This window comes from Thalassophryne amazonica, chromosome 21 (genome assembly GCF_902500255.1).
Source record: "Thalassophryne amazonica chromosome 21, fThaAma1.1, whole genome shotgun sequence".
NCBI lineage: Eukaryota > Metazoa > Chordata > Actinopteri > Batrachoidiformes > Batrachoididae > Thalassophryne > Thalassophryne amazonica.
The window spans coordinates 7,179,885-7,198,908 of NC_047123.1; the positions used below are offsets into that span (position 1 = coordinate 7,179,885).

The 19,024-nt window shown below is 42.0% G+C and overlaps 1 protein-coding gene across 2 annotated transcripts in view; it reads left to right on the forward strand.

Annotated features, from left to right (window-relative positions):
* LOC117503233 (E3 ubiquitin-protein ligase TRIM9) overlaps positions 1-19,024 on the forward strand; it is a 113,270-nt gene that overhangs the window by 56,832 nt on the left and 37,414 nt on the right. For both annotated transcript variants that reach the window (XM_034162440.1, XM_034162441.1), the window contains exon 4: positions 11,011-11,121. In XM_034162440.1, coding sequence (XP_034018331.1) covers positions 11,011-11,121 — 111 coding nt within the window. The remainder of the gene's footprint in view (positions 1-11,010; positions 11,122-19,024) is intronic.

Genomic DNA, 19,024 nt, shown 5'->3' on the forward strand with positions numbered 1-19,024 from the left:
AGGCACTTCTGATTTAAAGCTCTCTTTTTTAGAGGAGCTACAGCATCCAAAGTTGTCTTCAATGAGGATGTTAAACTATTGACGAGATACTCTATCTCACTTACAGAGTTTAGGTAGCTACTCTGCACTGTGTTGGTATATGGCATTAGAGAACATAAAGAAGGAATCATATCCTTAATGTAATCAATGTGCCCACAAGCTGACTGAGCGTCTGTCTGATGGTGGGGAGGGCTTGAGGATGGCTGTTGTCTTTATTTGGGGGCAGCAAGTTGAGTTTTGGCCAGACAGCAAACAAAAGGTCAAGATGATAGATGAAGCTAAAAGAATCCAACACATTTACATGTTTGTTTTGAGAGTTGTTGCAAATAATTGAAGACACACAGTTGATGTCTTTGGTTGGTAGAACAAAGAGCTCTGAATTTGTCACTTGGCCACAGTAGATTGGATTTATTAATGTGCAATATGCACAGTTTAAATGTCGCTGACATGTGGAATCACTGTTTGGAGTGGATACATATGAACACACACACACACTAGTAGCACTTCTGCCATTACCTCCATTGGAAAAAAAATATCCCCTTAAACTCTTACAATTATGGAATTTTGTTAAAATAAAGGAAAAAGCCTTGAGAAATAAGGTTGAAATTGTGATTTTTTTTCTTTTCTCCCAACAAACAAAACACTGACAGATGTTGCAAATAAAAAAAGTAGATGTTCTTTATGGTATTATTATGTTGAGGATGCCCCCTGGTCATCTCCCTCGGGAGGTCTTCTCAGCATGTTCAAAAAGTGAGAGACCTGGGAAAGACCTAGGACACGCAGGAAGGATTATATTTCCCAGCTGGTTTAGGAACGCATCAGGATTGCTCAGAAACAGTTGGGGATCTTGGCTGAGGATGGGGAAGTGCGGGATGTGCTGCTTTTTCTGCTGCCACTGTGACCTGGAACAGAATAAGTGGTAGAAAGTGAATGAATGAATGAACGAACTATGGAATTGACAAGTTAACGTCTTGACTTATCACTATGGTTTAGTAGAGCACCTCTGCCAAGAAGGCCCCACACTTCTTTTGAGGGTTATTTTTTGATAAGGGCACGGTTATTGGAGTCAAAGATTCGATTTCCACATGAGCCGGTAATACTTCAGGTGGTGGCCAACCAGTTAAGCATGCTTGTTTCCAGGCCACCCCTGCTCATTCTCCATGCAATGTGGAGTTGTGTAAGGAAGGACATCCGGTGTAAAACATGCAACAAATCAACATGCAACCAACTTCTGACCTGCTGTGGTGAAGCTATGTTGTGGTTGGTACCACTAAAGCACAATGAGTGGACCCCAGGAAGCAGGCAAAGGGGGTTAGGTGCATAAACCAAGTACTAGGGGAGCTACGACCACTATCTTTGCCCCCCCCCCCCCCAGGACTAAACCAAACCAAATGTTTTAGGTTCCTTAGATGACCCCAAAACACAATCAGGATGTTCCCAAAAATAAAAACTGGCCTCAAGCCAGTTATCCAAGATGGCTGCCAAAATAGGTTTTTGTTTTTTTTCCACTAAAACACCTTTAAACAACATATAGCAACTTAGATATCACAGAGATTTAATGGGAAGACCATTGCAGGTCACAGCAAACTCATTTCTAAACTAAATTCATTCATGGGTTTAAGATTCAAAATGGCATCCAAAATGGCCGCCAATAGACCCTTATCATTAAAATACATAGTAGGAACAAACAATAGACTTAATAATGACAGAAATCATTGGTGTTTTAGTGAAAAAACCCTATTTTGGCCACCATCTTGGATGGCATCTTTGATAACTGGCTTGAGGCCAGTTTTATTTTTGGGAACATCCTGATTGTGTTTTGGGGTCATCTAAGGAATCTAAAAAAGTTGGTTTGGTCTAGTCCTGGAGGGTGTGTGTGCAAAGGTAGTGGTCGTAGCTCCCCTAGTAAAGGTGTTTATTTCTCCAAAATCCAAAAATACTCCAACAGTCAAAGTGAACAAACAAATGAGATGATAAACAAAAAAACAACTGTCAAACCCGACAGTGAGATGAACACTTACAATTTGATGAAACACAGGTGGAGGATGACAGAGCGTAGTTCAGGAATGATGAACAGAAAGCAATCGATCGGCAGTGAGGGACTGAACTGGTGTGGCTTAAATACCAAACTAACTAATGAGTGGCAGGTGAAGCACATCAGTATAGCACCTTTCAAGATAAAATCACAAAGTACTTTACAGTAATAAAAGCACTGAGATTGTAATTCTATATGAACAAGCTCCAGAAAAAACAAGGTACATTCACATCCTTCCTGACATTGTAACTTACCCTCCCTATCTGCTGTAGTCCTGAAGATCTTCATGCTCATAGGTATTCATACTATCGCCTAATTAGTCCTGTATAAAATTTACACGGAAGTTGGTATTTTCACACATTTGTAATATTTCATGTGGTGCTAACAAGATGGAGAATGTGTTTGTGTTCTACACTGCAGTTCTCAGAAAATACACCCCTTTATGTTTTAATGCCATCGAGAAAATGGTTGTAAAAGAGTATCAGTTTTGTTGGATCTGCACGGCTTCTTCGCTGAGTCACATTTCCTCACTGTGAGATTACATCTTTTTTCAGAAAGCAATGAAATCTATTTATACTGTTTCAGTCATGGCCAAATGTTAAAGCTCCCCCCCAAAAAGAATCAAAAACAGCAAGTGAGACACCTGTTTCCAAAAACGACCAAAGCTGGACTTTAATTCCTTAAAAGCAGCATATTTGGCTTTGCTCCTTCAAATAACATATTTGTTTGCTGTTAATGTGCAAAGTACAGTTTAAATGTCAGTTTACTCTGAAGGGAGGATCAGCCACGACAGTGGACAGTTAAAATAGTCACTGGACTGCATACATATTGAACTTTTCTATGTGATGCAGATCCTCTAAGCAAAGTGTGATTTTTACTGTGACTGCATCAAAAGGAACAGTTGTCACTTTAAAAACATGTCACCATGACACAAAGCCCAAGAACTGCTGCCTGCTCTCAGAAAGACCCGAGTTGTACTTCAGTATTGTAGCTTTTGGCCATGATCACAGTGGCACTTTGGCTACTATCTCACTACAAATGGCATCCGTGAGAAAATTCACGCAGTTCGGCATGAGGTTCGCAGCTGTTCGCTGTCCCATCGCCTCAGTTGTGGCGCGGCGCCCACGTGTTGCTTGATTTTTGAACAGACCAAAAGAATTTGCACGATACACCCCCTCGCCAAATCGTCAGGCGGGCACCTTGTACCCCTCACCACGTAGTCTCTGCGACTCAGAACGTGTGCAACATGTGGACAACATGTGAGGGGCTGACACACACTTTACCTTTTATATGACTACACGTGTTGGGACCAATTCAGTGAGATTCCACATGAAAAAGTTACTGCCTTTTTGCATGATTTTGCGTCTCCTCCTACTCTTCGCCTAGGGCCGGTGCCAGCCATTTGGGCGCCCTAAGCACAAATGTTTTGTGGTGCTCCCCCCCCCCCTTCCTGAAATGAACAATAATTCATAATTTGTCAATGTGGTTCTCTTTATTTCCAAAATAACTTATCAATACTCAATATTAAATTAATATTGAGTTATTATTTCAACAATAATTATTAATGTTTTGAAAACAGCTGCAAATAAATACTTTTGCATTAACAATGGCACAAAACATGACAAGAAATAAATATAAAATTTTAAATAAATAAATACCACCAACATTATTTAAAAAAAATGATTTGTGCGACCACAGTAGACTGAACATTGCACCGAACTTTGTAAACACAGAACAAAGTATTTTTGTTTGTGCAAGAGAGAGAGAGAGAGAGAGAGAGAGAGAGAGAGAGAGAGAGAGAGAGAGAGAGAGAGAGAGAGAGAGAGAGAGAGAAGTCCAAGGTAGAAGAGGCGCAAAGATCACCACTTAAGTTAAACAGGTGCACTGGAAAAAGTGTTTATCCCAAATCCTGCTGACAGATCATTTCAGATTCCAAAAAAAAAAAAACCTCTGCTGCTTCTCTGTTTCATTCACAGGAGAGGATGGAGACAGGCGCACATTTTTGGCACTTTTATCCACGGATTTTTTGGTGCCCCCCAGGGACATGTTGCCCTACATGCAGTGTGTGATGAGTGTGCATGGAACAGCGGCACACCCTAAGAAATGAAACACTGGGGTTTTAAATGTAATTAATACTATTATTTTCAATACACTTGCAATTGTTAATTTTAGGGATTTAAGTAATAATGTTTTATTTGATTTAATTAATTTCAACTACAATTTTGTTTTACACGTAATTAATAATGATATATGGAAAAAGTTGCCTTAACTTTATCAATTAAATTCAACGTTTTATTTCTTAGAGTGCACTGTCTTCGCCAGTCGCACGTCAGTGAGATACTAGCCTTAGTTATTGCTAAAAAAAAAAATGTCCATTATAGCCTCTGTGAACTTAATATGTTGACACTAAAATTTAAACCACGTAACTTGAACTTCATGAGAGACGGCTTCATGGTTTATTTAGACAGTTTTGCTAAAAGTAAGACCCTTTGGCTGCTCCCTTCTTTTGCGGTAGCCACAGAAGATCTGAGGTGCATCTGCATGTCAATTTGACACACGTTTTTAATGCCGGATACACTTCCTGATGCAACTCCATTTGACATGGATATGGAGCAGTGGTGGGTTTTGAAGCAGGAACCTTCTGCACTGGAAACAGGCATACTTAATAGAGCCCGACCGATATGGATTTTTTGAGGCCAAATCCGATAACGATATTTGGATGGAAAAAAATGCTGATAATCGATAAACTGGCTGATTTGGTGATAGCCGATAAATCAGCTGATATTATTATTATTTTTTTATATGAATAAAATGTTCTTTTTTGGACCCTTAACAAAAAAGGTATGAGCTAAAAGCTGAAGCTTTGTCCTCACATTGATTAACTTTACAACAGAGAAGAATTTTCAAGTTCAAAAAATGCAATCAAGAATTAAATCTTTGTGAAATTAGCAAATACATATCCTTAAAAAGAGTTGTGAAATACATCTGATGTTGTACCTCTTGTTGCTGCAACTTAGATATAGGTTCAGGATAAGGATATAGATCCTTATAAACTTACTTGTATGCTTTTGTCAGCCGATCAGTGCAGTGTGATGGTGAACTACGGGCTGGTGATGAACACATTTAAGCAGGGGTGTAAGCAGCTCCAAGTTGAATGGAGTCAGAGCTCCATCTACTGGACAAACAGTGCAAGGACATTTTACATTGCCGCCACAAACATTATTTCAGTAACTGTTCTGTTTATGAGAAATTATCGGCGTTCTGTCGGCAAAATTTTGGCCGATAGTGAGTACTTTGAAAAGGGCTTATATCGGCGGGCTGATATATCGGTCGGGCTCTAATACTTAACCGCTTGGATACCACCCCTGCCAGTTGTCCTTATTTTGTGGAAATAGAATGGTTCAGTTTCATTTACAGTGGGTTAGTTTTAAACTGTGATGCTCTGTATGGATCACAGATCAGCTATGAGCCGTTACAACATTTGCGGCTGCCCTAATGAATCAGTGGTGGCAGTAATTTTGTGGCTCCACTCGCCGCTACAAAATGTATGTAGAGGAAACACTAGCAAGATAGGTATCGCCCGCGATGCCAAAGCTGTGGAAAGCAATGAGATATTTTTCAGTTTAATGTGACAAAGGTGCAAAACGCGTGTGTTTTTGCAGTCAGTGGCTCTGTGAAGTTGTAAACAGGTTTTTCAGATCAAATCTGGGGCACCTCTGCGGTGCGGTGGTCGGGTCTGTCACATCGGGGAAAGGTTTGGGGTTTGAATCTGCCCTTAGGCCTGAGCCTGTTTTCCATGCGTGTTCCTTCCCGGTGCTCTGGCATGAAGATTAGATAATTGTAAGTAACTGACTGTGAGAGTGAATGTGAGTGAATGGTTGTCTGTAAGTGTTAGTCATGTGACAGACAGTTCTGCTGGAGAGTGGGAGGAAGCTGCAAGTACATCTCGGCAGGATGGAAGCAAAATTTCATGTTGCCACAGGAAATAAGAAGAGGACTCATTTTCACATGCGGTGTTATAATTTGCACTTTGTGCCACGCTGTGGATACATTTGATTTGTCACAAAGGAACAGAGACAACTTCCTTCATATTTTTCTTTTTGTTTTTGAAATATGATTTGCACAGATTGATTAGTCAACATGACAACCACCATTTTTACCAACAGTCAATTTAACTGAAGCATGTACACGTTCTAGAACGTGTACGTTTTGTCTTTGACAGAAAAAAGCTTAAACAGCATCACAAATTAAAAGAAATGATAAGAGTCAGAGGGCTGATGTATGTATGTATGTAGATAGGATACCATGTGTGCTCTACGCACAACAATATAAATGTCCCAGTAAATGTACATATCAGTAATGGTGTCTTTGACTGTGTATGACCTATGAAGTCATTTATATCAATCAGTCTCAAATATTTTATTTACCAATATATGCATTAGATAATCCTTCTAGGCTTCTCTGTTGTTATTTTTTAAAAAAGGGTATTTTTTTGGACCATGTTTTCCTTGACCTTTGACAAAACTATCCAAAATCTAATCTGCTCTAGAGGTCTATTCAGGTAATATCCCCACAAAGTTTGATCAGTATAGGCATCTTGGTTATTGAGATATACAGAAAAAGGTGTTTTTCAGACCACATTTTCCTTCGCCATGACTTTGATCTTTGAACAAACTACTCCAAAATCTAATCTGCTCTAGATGTCTATCCAGGCAATATCCTCATCAAATTTGATCCATATAGGCATCTTGGTTGTTGAGATATACAGAAACAGGTGTTTTTCATACCATATTTTCCTTCTCCATGACTTTGATCTTTGAACAAACTACTCCAAAATCTAATCTGCTCTAGATGTCTATCCAGGCAATATCCTCACCACATTTGATCCATATAGGCATCTTGATTGTTGAGATATACAGAAAATGATGTTTTTCAGACCACATTTTCCTTCGCCTTGACTTTGATCTTTGAACAAACTACTCCAAAATCGAATCTACTTTAGATGTCTATCCAGGCAATATCCCCACCAAATTTGATCCATGTAGGCATCTTGATTGTTGAGATATACAGAAAAAGGTGTTTTTCAGACCACATTTTCCTTCGCCATGACTTTGACCTTTGAACAAACTACTCCAAAATCTAATCTGCTCTAGATGTCTATCCAGGCAATATCCCCACCAAATTTGATCCATATAGGCATCTTAGTTGTTGAGATATACAGAAAAAGGTGTTTTTCAGACCATATATTCCTTCGCCATGACTTTGATCTTTGAACAAACTACTCCAAAATCGAATCTGTTCTAGATGTCTATCCAGGTAATATCCCCACAAAGTTTGATCCACATAGGCATCTTGGTTGTCGAGATATACAGGAAAATGTGTTTTTCAAACCATATTTTCCTTTGCCATGACTTTGATCTTCATACAAACTATTCCAAAATCTATTTTGCGCTAGATGTCTTAGTAATGTTTCTTTCAAGTTTAAAGGGAATCCATGCAGTTGTTTTTGAGTTAAGACACTAGAAGGATGTTAAGTACAAATATACCCCTGCTAAGGCCTCACAGTCTGCTTTATTTTAAATTAAGCCTGAAGCCACATTTCAATCCTTAGTCCACTCCAGCAGAACACAGGTTAGGTCATTCACCTGCATCTACCACACAACAGACCTGCCCTGTGTCCTAGATGGCAATCACCCAGGCTGACAACTAGTCTGTCACCACCTCTGAAAAGTCACCATCTGCAATTGCTATAGCCAAATGAAATGTGAGCATCCTGTTGGCCTTTTCCAGTTGCTGGTGTCCACAGGGATCATGTCTTGGGAAGTGCACCATGAGGACAAAATATGGCTGGAATTTCTTCATAGTGCAAGTAATATTTTTCCTAATTAACAGTTAATCTGACACAAATTAATTTTTAGCAGCATCCAAAGAACCTCTGCAGAGACCTACAGCACTGTTAGAACGGCACGGGAACCTCTATCTGACCCACTCAGGTGATTCTTTGTTACTCAAAGTTCCTTGTGTTCATACAGAACTAGAAATAATGTAATTTCCTGTTAGTACCCCAACATCCTGGAGCAAATTACAAAACATTAAGAATCAGCTTCCTATCATCAATTAGGTGTCATTGAATTGATTTTATTCCTCGATTTGGTCGAGCTGCAGTTTATTGTTTTGTATGTTGTGTTCATTTTGCAAAAAGGATGGAAATGGCTGTGGTGAATACCTACTTTAAGAAAAGGGAGGAGCACAGGGTAACATATAAAAGTGGAGGAAGGTGCACACAGGTGGACTACATTCTTTATAGGAGATGCAAGCTAAAAGAAATCAGACTGTAAGGTGGTAGCAGGAGAGTGTCACTAGACAGCATAGGATGGTTGTTTGTAGGATGACTTTAGAGGTAAAGAAGAAGAAGAGAGAGAGCTCAACAAAGGATCAGATGGTGGAAGCTGAAGGAGGAAGACTGTTGTGTGAAATTTAGCGAGCAGGTGAGAGAAGCACTAGTTGGAGGGGAAGCAATTTTGGACAATTGGAAAAATGAACGAGAGAAAAGGCTGGATGATGTGGTGAGAGTAAATCAGGAAGTAAAAGAGATTAGCAAGGAAGAAGTGAGGGCTGCTATGAAGAGGATGAAGAGTGGAAAGGCAGTTGGTCCAGATGACATTCCAATGGAGGCATGGAAATGTCTAGGAGAGATGGCAGTAGAGTTTCTAACCAGATTGTTTAATAAAATCTTGGAAAGTGAGAGGATGCCTGAGGAGTGGAGACGAAGTGTGCTGGTTCCTATTTTCAAGAACAAGGGTGATGTGCAGAGCTGCAGTAACTACAGAGGCATAAAGCTGATCAGCCACAGCATGAAGTTATGGGAAAGAGTAGTACAAGCTAGGCTTAGAAAACAGGTGAAGATCTGTGAGCAGCAATATGGTTTCATGCCGAGAAAGAGCACTACAGATGCAATGTTTGCTCTGAGAATACTGTTGGAAAAGTACAGAGAAGGACAGAAAGAGTTACATTGTGTGTTTGTGGACTTAGAAAAAGCTTATGATAGGGTGCCAAGAGAAGAGTTGTGGCATTATATGAGGAAGTCTGGAGTGGCAGAGAAGTATTTTAGGGTAGTGCAGGACATGTACAAGAATAGTGTGACAGCGGTGAGATGCGCAGTCGGAATGACAGACTCATTCAAGGTGGAGGTGGGATTACACCAAGGATCAGCTCTGAGTCCTTTCTTGTTTGCAGTGGTGATGGACAGGTTGACAGATGAGATCAGACAGGAGTCCCCATGGACTATGATGTTTGCAGATGACATTGTGATCTGTAGTGAGAGTAGAGAGCAAGTTGAGTCTAGTCTGGAGAAGTGGAGATATGCTTTGGAGAGAAGGGGAATGAAAGTCAGTAGAAGCAAGACTGAGTACATGTGTGTGAATGAGAGGGAGCCCAGTGGAATAGTGCAGTTACAAGGAGTAGAAGTGGTGAAAGTAGATGAGTTTAAATATTTGGGGTCAACTGTTCAAAGTAATGGAGAGTGTGGTAGAGAGGTGAAGAAGAGAGTGCAGGCAGGGTGACGTGGGTGGAGAAAGGTGGCAGGAGTGATTTGTGACCGAAGAATATCAGCAAGAGTGAAGGGGAAAGTTTACAAAACAGTAGTGAGACCAGCTATGTTGTATGGTTTAGAGACAGTGGCACTAACAAAAAGACAGGAGGCAGAGCTGGAGGTGGCAGAGCTGAAGATGTTGAGATTCTCTTTGGGAGTGACAAGAATGGACAAGATTAGGAATGAACATATCAGAGGGACAGCTCAGGTGGGACGGTTTGGAGACAAAGTCAGAGAGGCGAGATTGAGATGGTTTGGACATGTGCAGAGGAGGGACCCAGGGTATATAGGGAGAAGGATGCTGAGGATGGAGCCACCAGGCAGGAGGAGAAGAGGGAGACCAAAGAGGAGGTTCATGGATGTACTGAGAGAGGACATGCAGGTGGTTGGTGTGACAGAGGAAGATACAGAGGACAGGGTGAGATGGAAACGATTGATCTGCTGTGGCGACCCCTAACGGGAACAGCCGAAAGACAAAGAAGAAGATATTATATTGCCTTCTCACACTGTAAACCCGGCTATATTGTAAATGAGGATTAGCCCTCAGTTGTATTTGGAAAAATGAAATAAAAGTTATTGAAACAAAGAAAAAAAAAATGCTGGCAACCATGTGACCTCCTTGATGGAGGTTATTGCTGAAAACACAGAGAGACCCTTTGGCTGCTCCCTTGATTTACACTCAGGGTCGCCACAGTAAATCCAAGGTGGATCTGCATGTTGAATTGGCACAAGTTTTATGCAAGGTGCCCTTCCTGATGCAACTCCACATTACATGGAGAAATGTGACAGGGGTGGGATTTGAACCGGGAACCTTCCACACTGAAACCAAGTACAACAACAAGTAAAACATTCCACTTACATGTGAGATTTTCTGGAGTTTTCATTGATTATTGCTGCTGTTATGACTCCTGACATACTCAGAACACACACTGTGTCTTTCGTAGATGTTTAGCTTTGCAGTAAAAAGCTTCAGTTCATCTTTCACGGTTTTCATATTTCAGTTTAGACAGCGGCTGACAGGCGGATAATTAACTGTGATCTCATTAACCATCAAGTAAATGAGGGGGCTAATTGTCCTGACTATATCTAATGAACTTTCTGATTAATTCAGAAAGCAGTTGGTTAATGGTAGAATTAATTTACTGCCATTAAGCAACAGCATGAACAGCTTTCCTTAAAATCTCACAGCTATGAGTTGAAGTCTGTATTTTTCTGTGTAAAGCTCACAATACTTACGTCAGGATCAGCTGGATCCAAATGTTCTCCCTATTTTGGTGATTTAAAGGGTTCCAGTTCTACATCATGTTTTGTTTCAGAAATATTTCTCTGTGTTCGTCTGCATCAGGTGGTGTGTGACCAGATAACTCACTGCACGATGAAGCTCCGTCAGACCACCGGCATGATGGAGTTCTGTCTGGAGGTGCTGAAAGAGAACGATCCCAGTGGATTCCTCCAGGTAAGTGAATCCACTCTGTGTGCAAAGCTTAAAGCTTAAAAAACAAACAAACAAAAAATATAACGCAATGCTAATGCTGAGATGACAGGATGTGTGTCCTCCCACTGAAGCATCTGTGGAAATCTGTGGATCTGGACATTCCAGCTGGACACCACATACTGTGTGTTATGTTTCGGACGCGGTCGGAGCACCGACCCAGCGTTTGAAGGACCAAGCATAAAATAAGCAGAGCACGGTTCAAAGGATAACAGGATTTAATAAACATAACAGTGAGTGATATTAAACAACTAAACAGTCCGCGGTCTGGTGAGGTGAAAACACGGCGCGCTCTCAGCAGCGCAAACGTTCCGGAGCCACAGCAGTTCGGACCCAGGGACCCCGCCGACACCCCCCAGGTGGCCGCGACAAACCGAGTCTGTGAAGAAAGAAAACATGGAGGTGAGTCCAACTCCACACAGAGAGACACAACTCAAAGGTGCACGCAATCAGCAAACACTTCCTGGCTTAAATCTATACATCAGCTTCTTACCCTGCAGGCACGGAACAACACAGTTCAAATCTCCACTGCAGCAGAAGCTGATTAGACAATTAGCATAACGTGACAGCTCACTAACACAAGGTGTGAGGGACACCAAATCCACTGTCATCACTTCATAAAAGTCATCAAAACCTAATTACCTCAGGAAGTGTGCTGAAGAGCGTGAGACCTCACCCAATCCTCCTTCACAGACTGTGGCGTCAAACCTGGAGCGGTCTCTGCGTCCGTGATGGTGAGATTGTTCTCCTGACGTCGATCTCACACGTCTGCTCACAAGGTCGAGTCTCTGGCAATCACACACTGTGCATTCAAGGTTTAAATGCAGCAATCTCTGATTAAGACAAAATACACCACAGCTGTGAGTCCTGATGACCTGCACGTGATAACAAGCCTCAGGTGTTCAGGGTGAGGTCCTGATGCTCAGCCACTCAGTCCTGAATGCATACCACCTGGTGGGAGAAACAGAAAACAAAAACCAAACCAGCCAAACACCCCAGCCCACAACACTGTGTTTGGATAGACATGGACAAACAACTGCCCACTGTGATGCTCTGTTTGCTGTTATCAAGTGGACATAAATAAAAACATATATAACTGTGGCGACGTGCTGCTGCAGTGAGCGCACGCATGGCGCACACATGGACAGGTTGCTCCCAGGTTGAAACGGACCATCAGATCAGAACACGCAGCAGGCGATCTCACTGTCACGTCACCCATGTGAGCTCTGTTCCACATGACACGGTATCCTGTAGCACGTTGACCACAAGACACGTGAGCACGGCCGGTTGGAGACACGCCAGGAGATGTGGACATGAATGAGACGAGCAAACTGCTGCTCATTCATGTCATTTCATGACTGTATGTCTGTGACCATGGGTCATTTACAGAGGAACAGAATGGAACATATTTGTATTGCTCGCTTGATAAATGCGGTGTTTTTATATGGTGTGTGATTTTAATTTTTTTTTGTAATACTTCCATGTCCTTCCTGATATGAGGCAAATTCCTGCAGCTTTCAAAGAGCAGCTCTGTAGCTCAGTGGTAAAGTCGCTGACTGGCAATCAGAGCTTTTGAAAGGTGCGGGGTGGTGTGTTTTTCTGTTTTTTTTAATCAAATCAAATCAAATCAATTTTATTTATATAGCGCCAAATCACAACAAACAGTTACCCCAAGGCGCTTTATATTGTAAGGCAAAGCCATAACATAATTACAGAAAACGCCCAACAGTCAAAACGACCCCCTGTGAGCAAGCACTTGGCGACAGTGGGAAGGAAAAACTCCCTTTTAACAGGAAAAAACCTCCAGCAGAACCAGGCTCAGGGAGGGGCAGTCTTCTGCTGGGACTGGTTGGGGCTGAGGGGAGAGAACCAGGAAAAAGACATGCTGTGGGGGGGGAGCAGAGATCAATCACTAATGATTAAATGCAGAGTGGTGCATACAGAGCAAAAAGAGAAAGAAACACTCAGTGCATCATGGGAACCCCCCAGCAGTCTAAGTCTATAGCAGCATAACTAAGGGATGGTTCAGGGTCACCTGATCCAGCCCTAACTATAAGCTTTAGCAAAAAGGAAGGTTTAAAGCCTAATCTTAAAAGTAGAGAGGGTGTCTGTCTCCCTGATCCAAATTGGGAGCTGGTTCCAGAGGAGAGGAGCCTGAAAGCTGAAGGCTCTGCCTCCCATTCTACTCTTACAAACCCTAGGAACTACAATTAAGCCTGCAGTCTGAGAGTGAAGCGATCTATTGGGGTGATATGGTACTATGAGGTCCCTAAGTTAAGATGGGACCTGATTATTCAAAACCTTATAAGTAAGAAGAAGAATTTTAAATTCTATTCTAGAATTAACAGGAAGCCAATGAAGAGAGGCCAATATGGGTGAGATATGCTCTCTCCTTCTAGTCCCCGTTAGTACTCTAGCTGCAGCATTTTGAATTAACTGAAGGCTTTTCAGGGAACTTTTAGGACAACCTGATAATAATGAATTACAATAGTCCAGCCTAGAGGAAATAAATGCATGAATTAGTTTTTCAGCATCACTCTGAGACAAGACCTTTCTAATTTTAGAGATATTGCGCAAATGCAAAAAAGCAGTCCTACATATTTTTTTAATATGCGCATTGAAGGACATATCCTGATCAAAAATGACTCCAAGATTTCTCACTAGAGGTCAGGGTAATGCCATCCAGAGTAAGGATCTGGTTAGACACCATGTTTCTAAGATTTGTGGGGCCAAGTACAATAACTTCAGTTTTATCTGAGTTTAAAAGCAGGAAATTAGAGGTCATCCATGTCTTTATGTCTGTAAGACATTCCTGCAGTTTAGCTAATTGGTGTGTGTCCTCTGGCTTCATGGATAGATAAAGCTGGGTATCATCTGCATAACAATGAAAATTTAAGCAATGCTGTCTAATAATACTGTATAAAGTTAATAAAATTGGTCCTAGCACAGAACCTTGTGGAACTCCATAATTAACCTTAGTCTGTGAAGAAGACTCCCCATTTACATGAACAAAGATTGCTGCTAATCCTCTGCCTCGGCCCGTGCTACGAGCATTCTGGCAGTTAGTGTGACTCGGGGGTGTTGACTCATTTAAACTAACGTATTCATCCTGCTGTAACCAAGTTTCTGTAAGGCAGAATAAATCAATATGTTGATCAATTATTATATCATTTACTAACAGGGACTTAGAAGAGAGAGACCTAATGTTTAATAGACCACATTTAACTGTTTTAGTCTGTGGTGCAGTTGAAGGTGCTATATTATTTTTTCTTTTTGAATTTTCATGCTTAAATAGATTTTTACTGGTTATTGGTGGTCTGGGAGCAGGCACCGTCTCTACGGGGATGGGGTAATGAGGGGATGGCAGGGGGAGAGAAGCTGCAGAGAGGTGTGTAAGACTACAACTCTGCTTCCTGGTCCCAACCCTGGATAGTCACGGCTTGGAGGATTTAAGAAAATTGGCCAGATTTCTAGAAATGAGAGCTGCTCCATCCAAAGTGGGATGGATGCCGTCTCTCCTAACAAGACCAGGTTTTCCCCAGAAGCTTTGCCAATTATCTATGAAGCCCACCTCATTTTTTGGACACCACTCAGACAGCCAGCAATTCAAGGAGAACATGCGGCTAAACATGTCACTCCCGGTCCGATTGAGGAGGGACCCAGAGAAAACTACAGAGTCCGACATTGTTTTTGCAAAGTTACACACTGATTCAATGTTAATTTTAGTGACCTCCGATTGGCGTAACCGGGTGTCATTACTGCCGACATGAATTACAATCTTACCAAATTTACGCTTAGCCTTAGCCAGCAGTTTCAAATTTCCTTCAATGTCGCCTGCTCTGGCCCCCGGAAGACAATTGACTATGGTTGCTGGTGTCGCTAACTTCACATTTCTCAAACAGAGTCGCCAATAACCAGAGTTTGATCCTTGGCGGGTGTGTCGCCGAGTGGGGAAAAACGGTTAGAAATGTGAATGGGTTGGCGGTGTACACGGGGCTTCTGTATAGAACTACGCTTCTTCCTCACAGTCACCCAGTCGGCCTGCTTTCCCGGCTGCTCGGGATCTGCTGGAAGGGAACTAACGGTGGCTAAGCTACCTTGGTCCGCACCGACTACAGGGGCCTGGCTAGCTGTAGAATTTTCCACGGTGTGGAGCCGAGTCTCCAATTCGCCCAGCCTGGCCTCCAAAGCTACGAATAAGCTACACTTATTACAAGTACCATTACTGCTAAAGGAGGCTGAGGAATAACTAAACATTTCACACCCAGAGCAGAAAAGTGCAGGAGAGACAGGAGAAGCCGCCATGCTAAATCGGCTAAGAGCTAGTAGCTGCGCTAAGCTAGCGGATTCCTAAAAACACATAAAGTGAATAATGTGTAAATAATTTAGAGGTGATTCAGCAGAGGGAGTGCTTTAGTTAAGGCACGTGAAGATTACACTGTGAAACAAAACTAGATCAATCTAACTGCGCAGATTAAACAGCTAACAGATACAGCAAAACACCGCTGTGCTCCGGAACAGGAAGTGATACAATACCGCAGTGAGAGCCAACCACCAGTAGAGGCCGCAAACATTTGAGGCAGACATCTACTCTCCAAATGCTGTATAGCACACTTACTATAATACTACTAGGTCAAGGACACATTTTCTAGGACATTTTATATTCAAACTATATTGTAGTCATAAAATGTTTGTCAGTCTGTCTATCTGTGTCTGTCTGTCTGTCAGTCAGAGTTTGATATTAATGATAATTGTCAAGCAAAAGAAAAAAAGGCTTAATGTTCTACTCTGCTTTTGTAATGATCAGAGAGTTAGATTAGACTGCGACATAGAGAAAGCATCAGGTGGATATATTCTGCGTTTATCTGAGGATGCAAGTGCGACAGCGACGGAGCTATTTTATTGAACAATTATTTAATAGCAGAATTGAGAGAATGCATAGTAATTGTGAATATATGCTTTTTAAGTTAATTCAAAGCAGCTATGACATACATGTAGAAATTCACACGTACGATACACAAATTACACAACTAACCAGTAATTGTTTAAAAATCTCACAATTACCGTAGACAGAACATAAATGCAAGTTTGGAAAATTGTAAGAAAATTTGAACCCAGAACAACAGAAGAATGTCAGAAAAGATGCTATTCTGCTGCATGGTTGGAGTGTATTTTGTATGGATACGGGGGTTGGATTTTAACACCCATATCTATATATGTGTGTGTATAGATATATATACACACACATATATAGATATGGGTGTTAAAATCCAACCCCCGTATCCATCATGTCACATGGGTAACAGATCCAGTAGGGGATTGCCTGTTGGGGTGAAACACAGTGCGGACCTTGTGTCTCCTGTGGTTGCTACAGTAGCCATGAAGGCCCAGCAAAAACCCTGAACAAGAGACAGCTAATGGTGCGCCGGTGAAACAAGAAGTCCTCAATGGCGGATTGGAGGTGTTGGGAAAGTGTAGTGACACGGACCCACAACAGGGGGCGTAAATGAACGGACAATGAAAGAGTCGAATATGAACACTTTACTGTTGTGAAAGAGCACAACCAAAACACAGAGGATTACAGAATTTATGAAAACAGTCAATCCACAAAGGTGACGTGTGGGCAGGCTCGAGGATAGAAGACGTCTGTCCTGAGAAGAACCGAAACCACACGATTTCCTCCGCCACTGAACCTGGAGAATACTGGAGCCACCAAGTCCCGAGTCCCCAGGTGGCCACCGTCTCTGAATGTCGGATCTGGTACTGCTGGCAAGGAGCAAAAACAGTAAGATGTGGGTGCGTGCACACCCAGTAACAACAATGGTGGGGATTCCACCTCCACCTCTAACACACACTCGTGCAGCTCCTGTCTAACCACTTATCTGGTTGGAGTGTGAAGCGAAGCAGTCGCTGATCACACCAAACGCCAATCCCACAGATAAGGAACACCACAGGAAAGCGGCTGCAAAAAGAGTTCAGACTAAGACACAGTTTAGATTACGGCAGAGAATATTACCTTCACAGGTAGATGCTATCTCGGCAACAAGGTGGAGATGACGTCCGGGTTTTATGGAGTGAGATGATGTAGTGAAGATGGATGACAGCTGGCATGAGATAATGAGTGACAGCTGTCACCCCCGGCTGTGTCCGTGGCGGCAGCGCCCTCTCGTACCTGAAGCCCGCACTTCAGGCAGGGCGCCCTCTGGTGGTGGGCCAGCAGTACCTCCTCTTCTGGCGGCCCACACAACAGGAGGAATGAGATGATGGCTTGTAACTCAACGGCTGTGAAGGCGGATCAAGGCTGCAGCAGATCCTCAGAGCCTGACTGTCTGGGATTTCCCAGCCATAAGACCAGGCTAAGGATCTGTCAAGGTCCATGTGTTTGTCGCCATGGCACACACACGGTTGGATTCTCACTAAACCCATGTCAGGACCCAGGAGACAGCGATGAGATGGCGATCACAGGCTCGTTTCCCATCCTTATGAATATTTGATCAAATATTGATTTAGTAGTTCTTTATGGCTGCCAGTGCCACAATCTTTAAAACAATGTGTTTTCTTTAACAGTAGGAGAATGGAGGACTGATAGTTTTCTTAAATCAAAGCTTTGTGATGTCACACCACAAGCAGATGTTTAAAAACAACAACAAAAAAACCCCTGTATTGTAATTTTTTTAATGGGACATATTCAGCAAAATTGGCTTGTGTTCCTCAGTGTACAAATAATGAATATTTATGAGTTCAATGGTACAAATCTTTCACAGAATTAGATATTTGGTCCAGTGAAAGAATGAAAAAAAAACCCAACTCATTATTTGTTTTATATAACAGCTAAAATAGATCCTTGTCATTTGATATTAAATTAATTTATAAACCACACAAAGGGGGGAAATACGTATTTGATCCACTGTCAGTTTTGCAGGTTTTCCCACCTACAAAGAATGGAGAGGTCTGTAATTTTTATCGTAGGTACACTTCAACTGTGAGAGACAGAATCTAAAAATAAATAAATAAATATCCAGAAAATCACATTGTATGATTTTAAAATAATTAATTTGCATTTTATTGATCCCCTAGGAAAACAGAGCTTAACAATTGGTACAGAAACATTTGTTTGCCATTACAGAGGTCAAACGTTTCCTGTAGTTTTTCACCAGGTTTTCACACACTGCAGCAGGGATTTTGGTCCACTCCTCCATACAGATCTTCTCCAGATCTTCCAGGTTTGGAGTTTCAGCTCCCTCCAAAGATTTTCTATTGAGTTCAGGTCTGGAGACTGGCCAGGCCACTCCAGGACCTTGAAATGCTTCTTACAGAGCCCCTCCTTAGTTGCCCTGGCTGTGTATTTGGGGTCATTGTCATGGTGGAAGACCCAGCCATGACCCATCTTCAGCATTCTCATTGAGGGAAGGAGGTTGTTTGATACATGACCCCCATCCATCCTCCCTTCAATATGGTGCAGTCATCCTGTCCCCTTTGCAGAAGAGCACCCCCAGAGTATGATGTTTCCACCCCCATGCTTCACGGTTGGGAAGGTTTTCTTGGGGTTGTTCTCATCCTCCAAACACGGCAAGTGGAGTTAATTCCAAAAAGCTCTGTTTTGGTCTCATCTGACCACATGACCTTCTCCCATGCCTCCTCTGGATCATCCAGATGGACACTGGTGAACTTCAAACGGGCCTGGATGGTTTGAGAGACAAAGATGCTGAGCTCAGCCATTTTCACTCAAAGTAGCCACGCCCCCAAATTTACAAAACTTTATATCTTGAAACTTCTTAAACTCAGAAGTTAGGAAAAATAAAAAAAATTGCCCCCCCCCCGTACAGTTGTCATGGAGGAGTAAACTATAGAGACAAAACCATTTTGT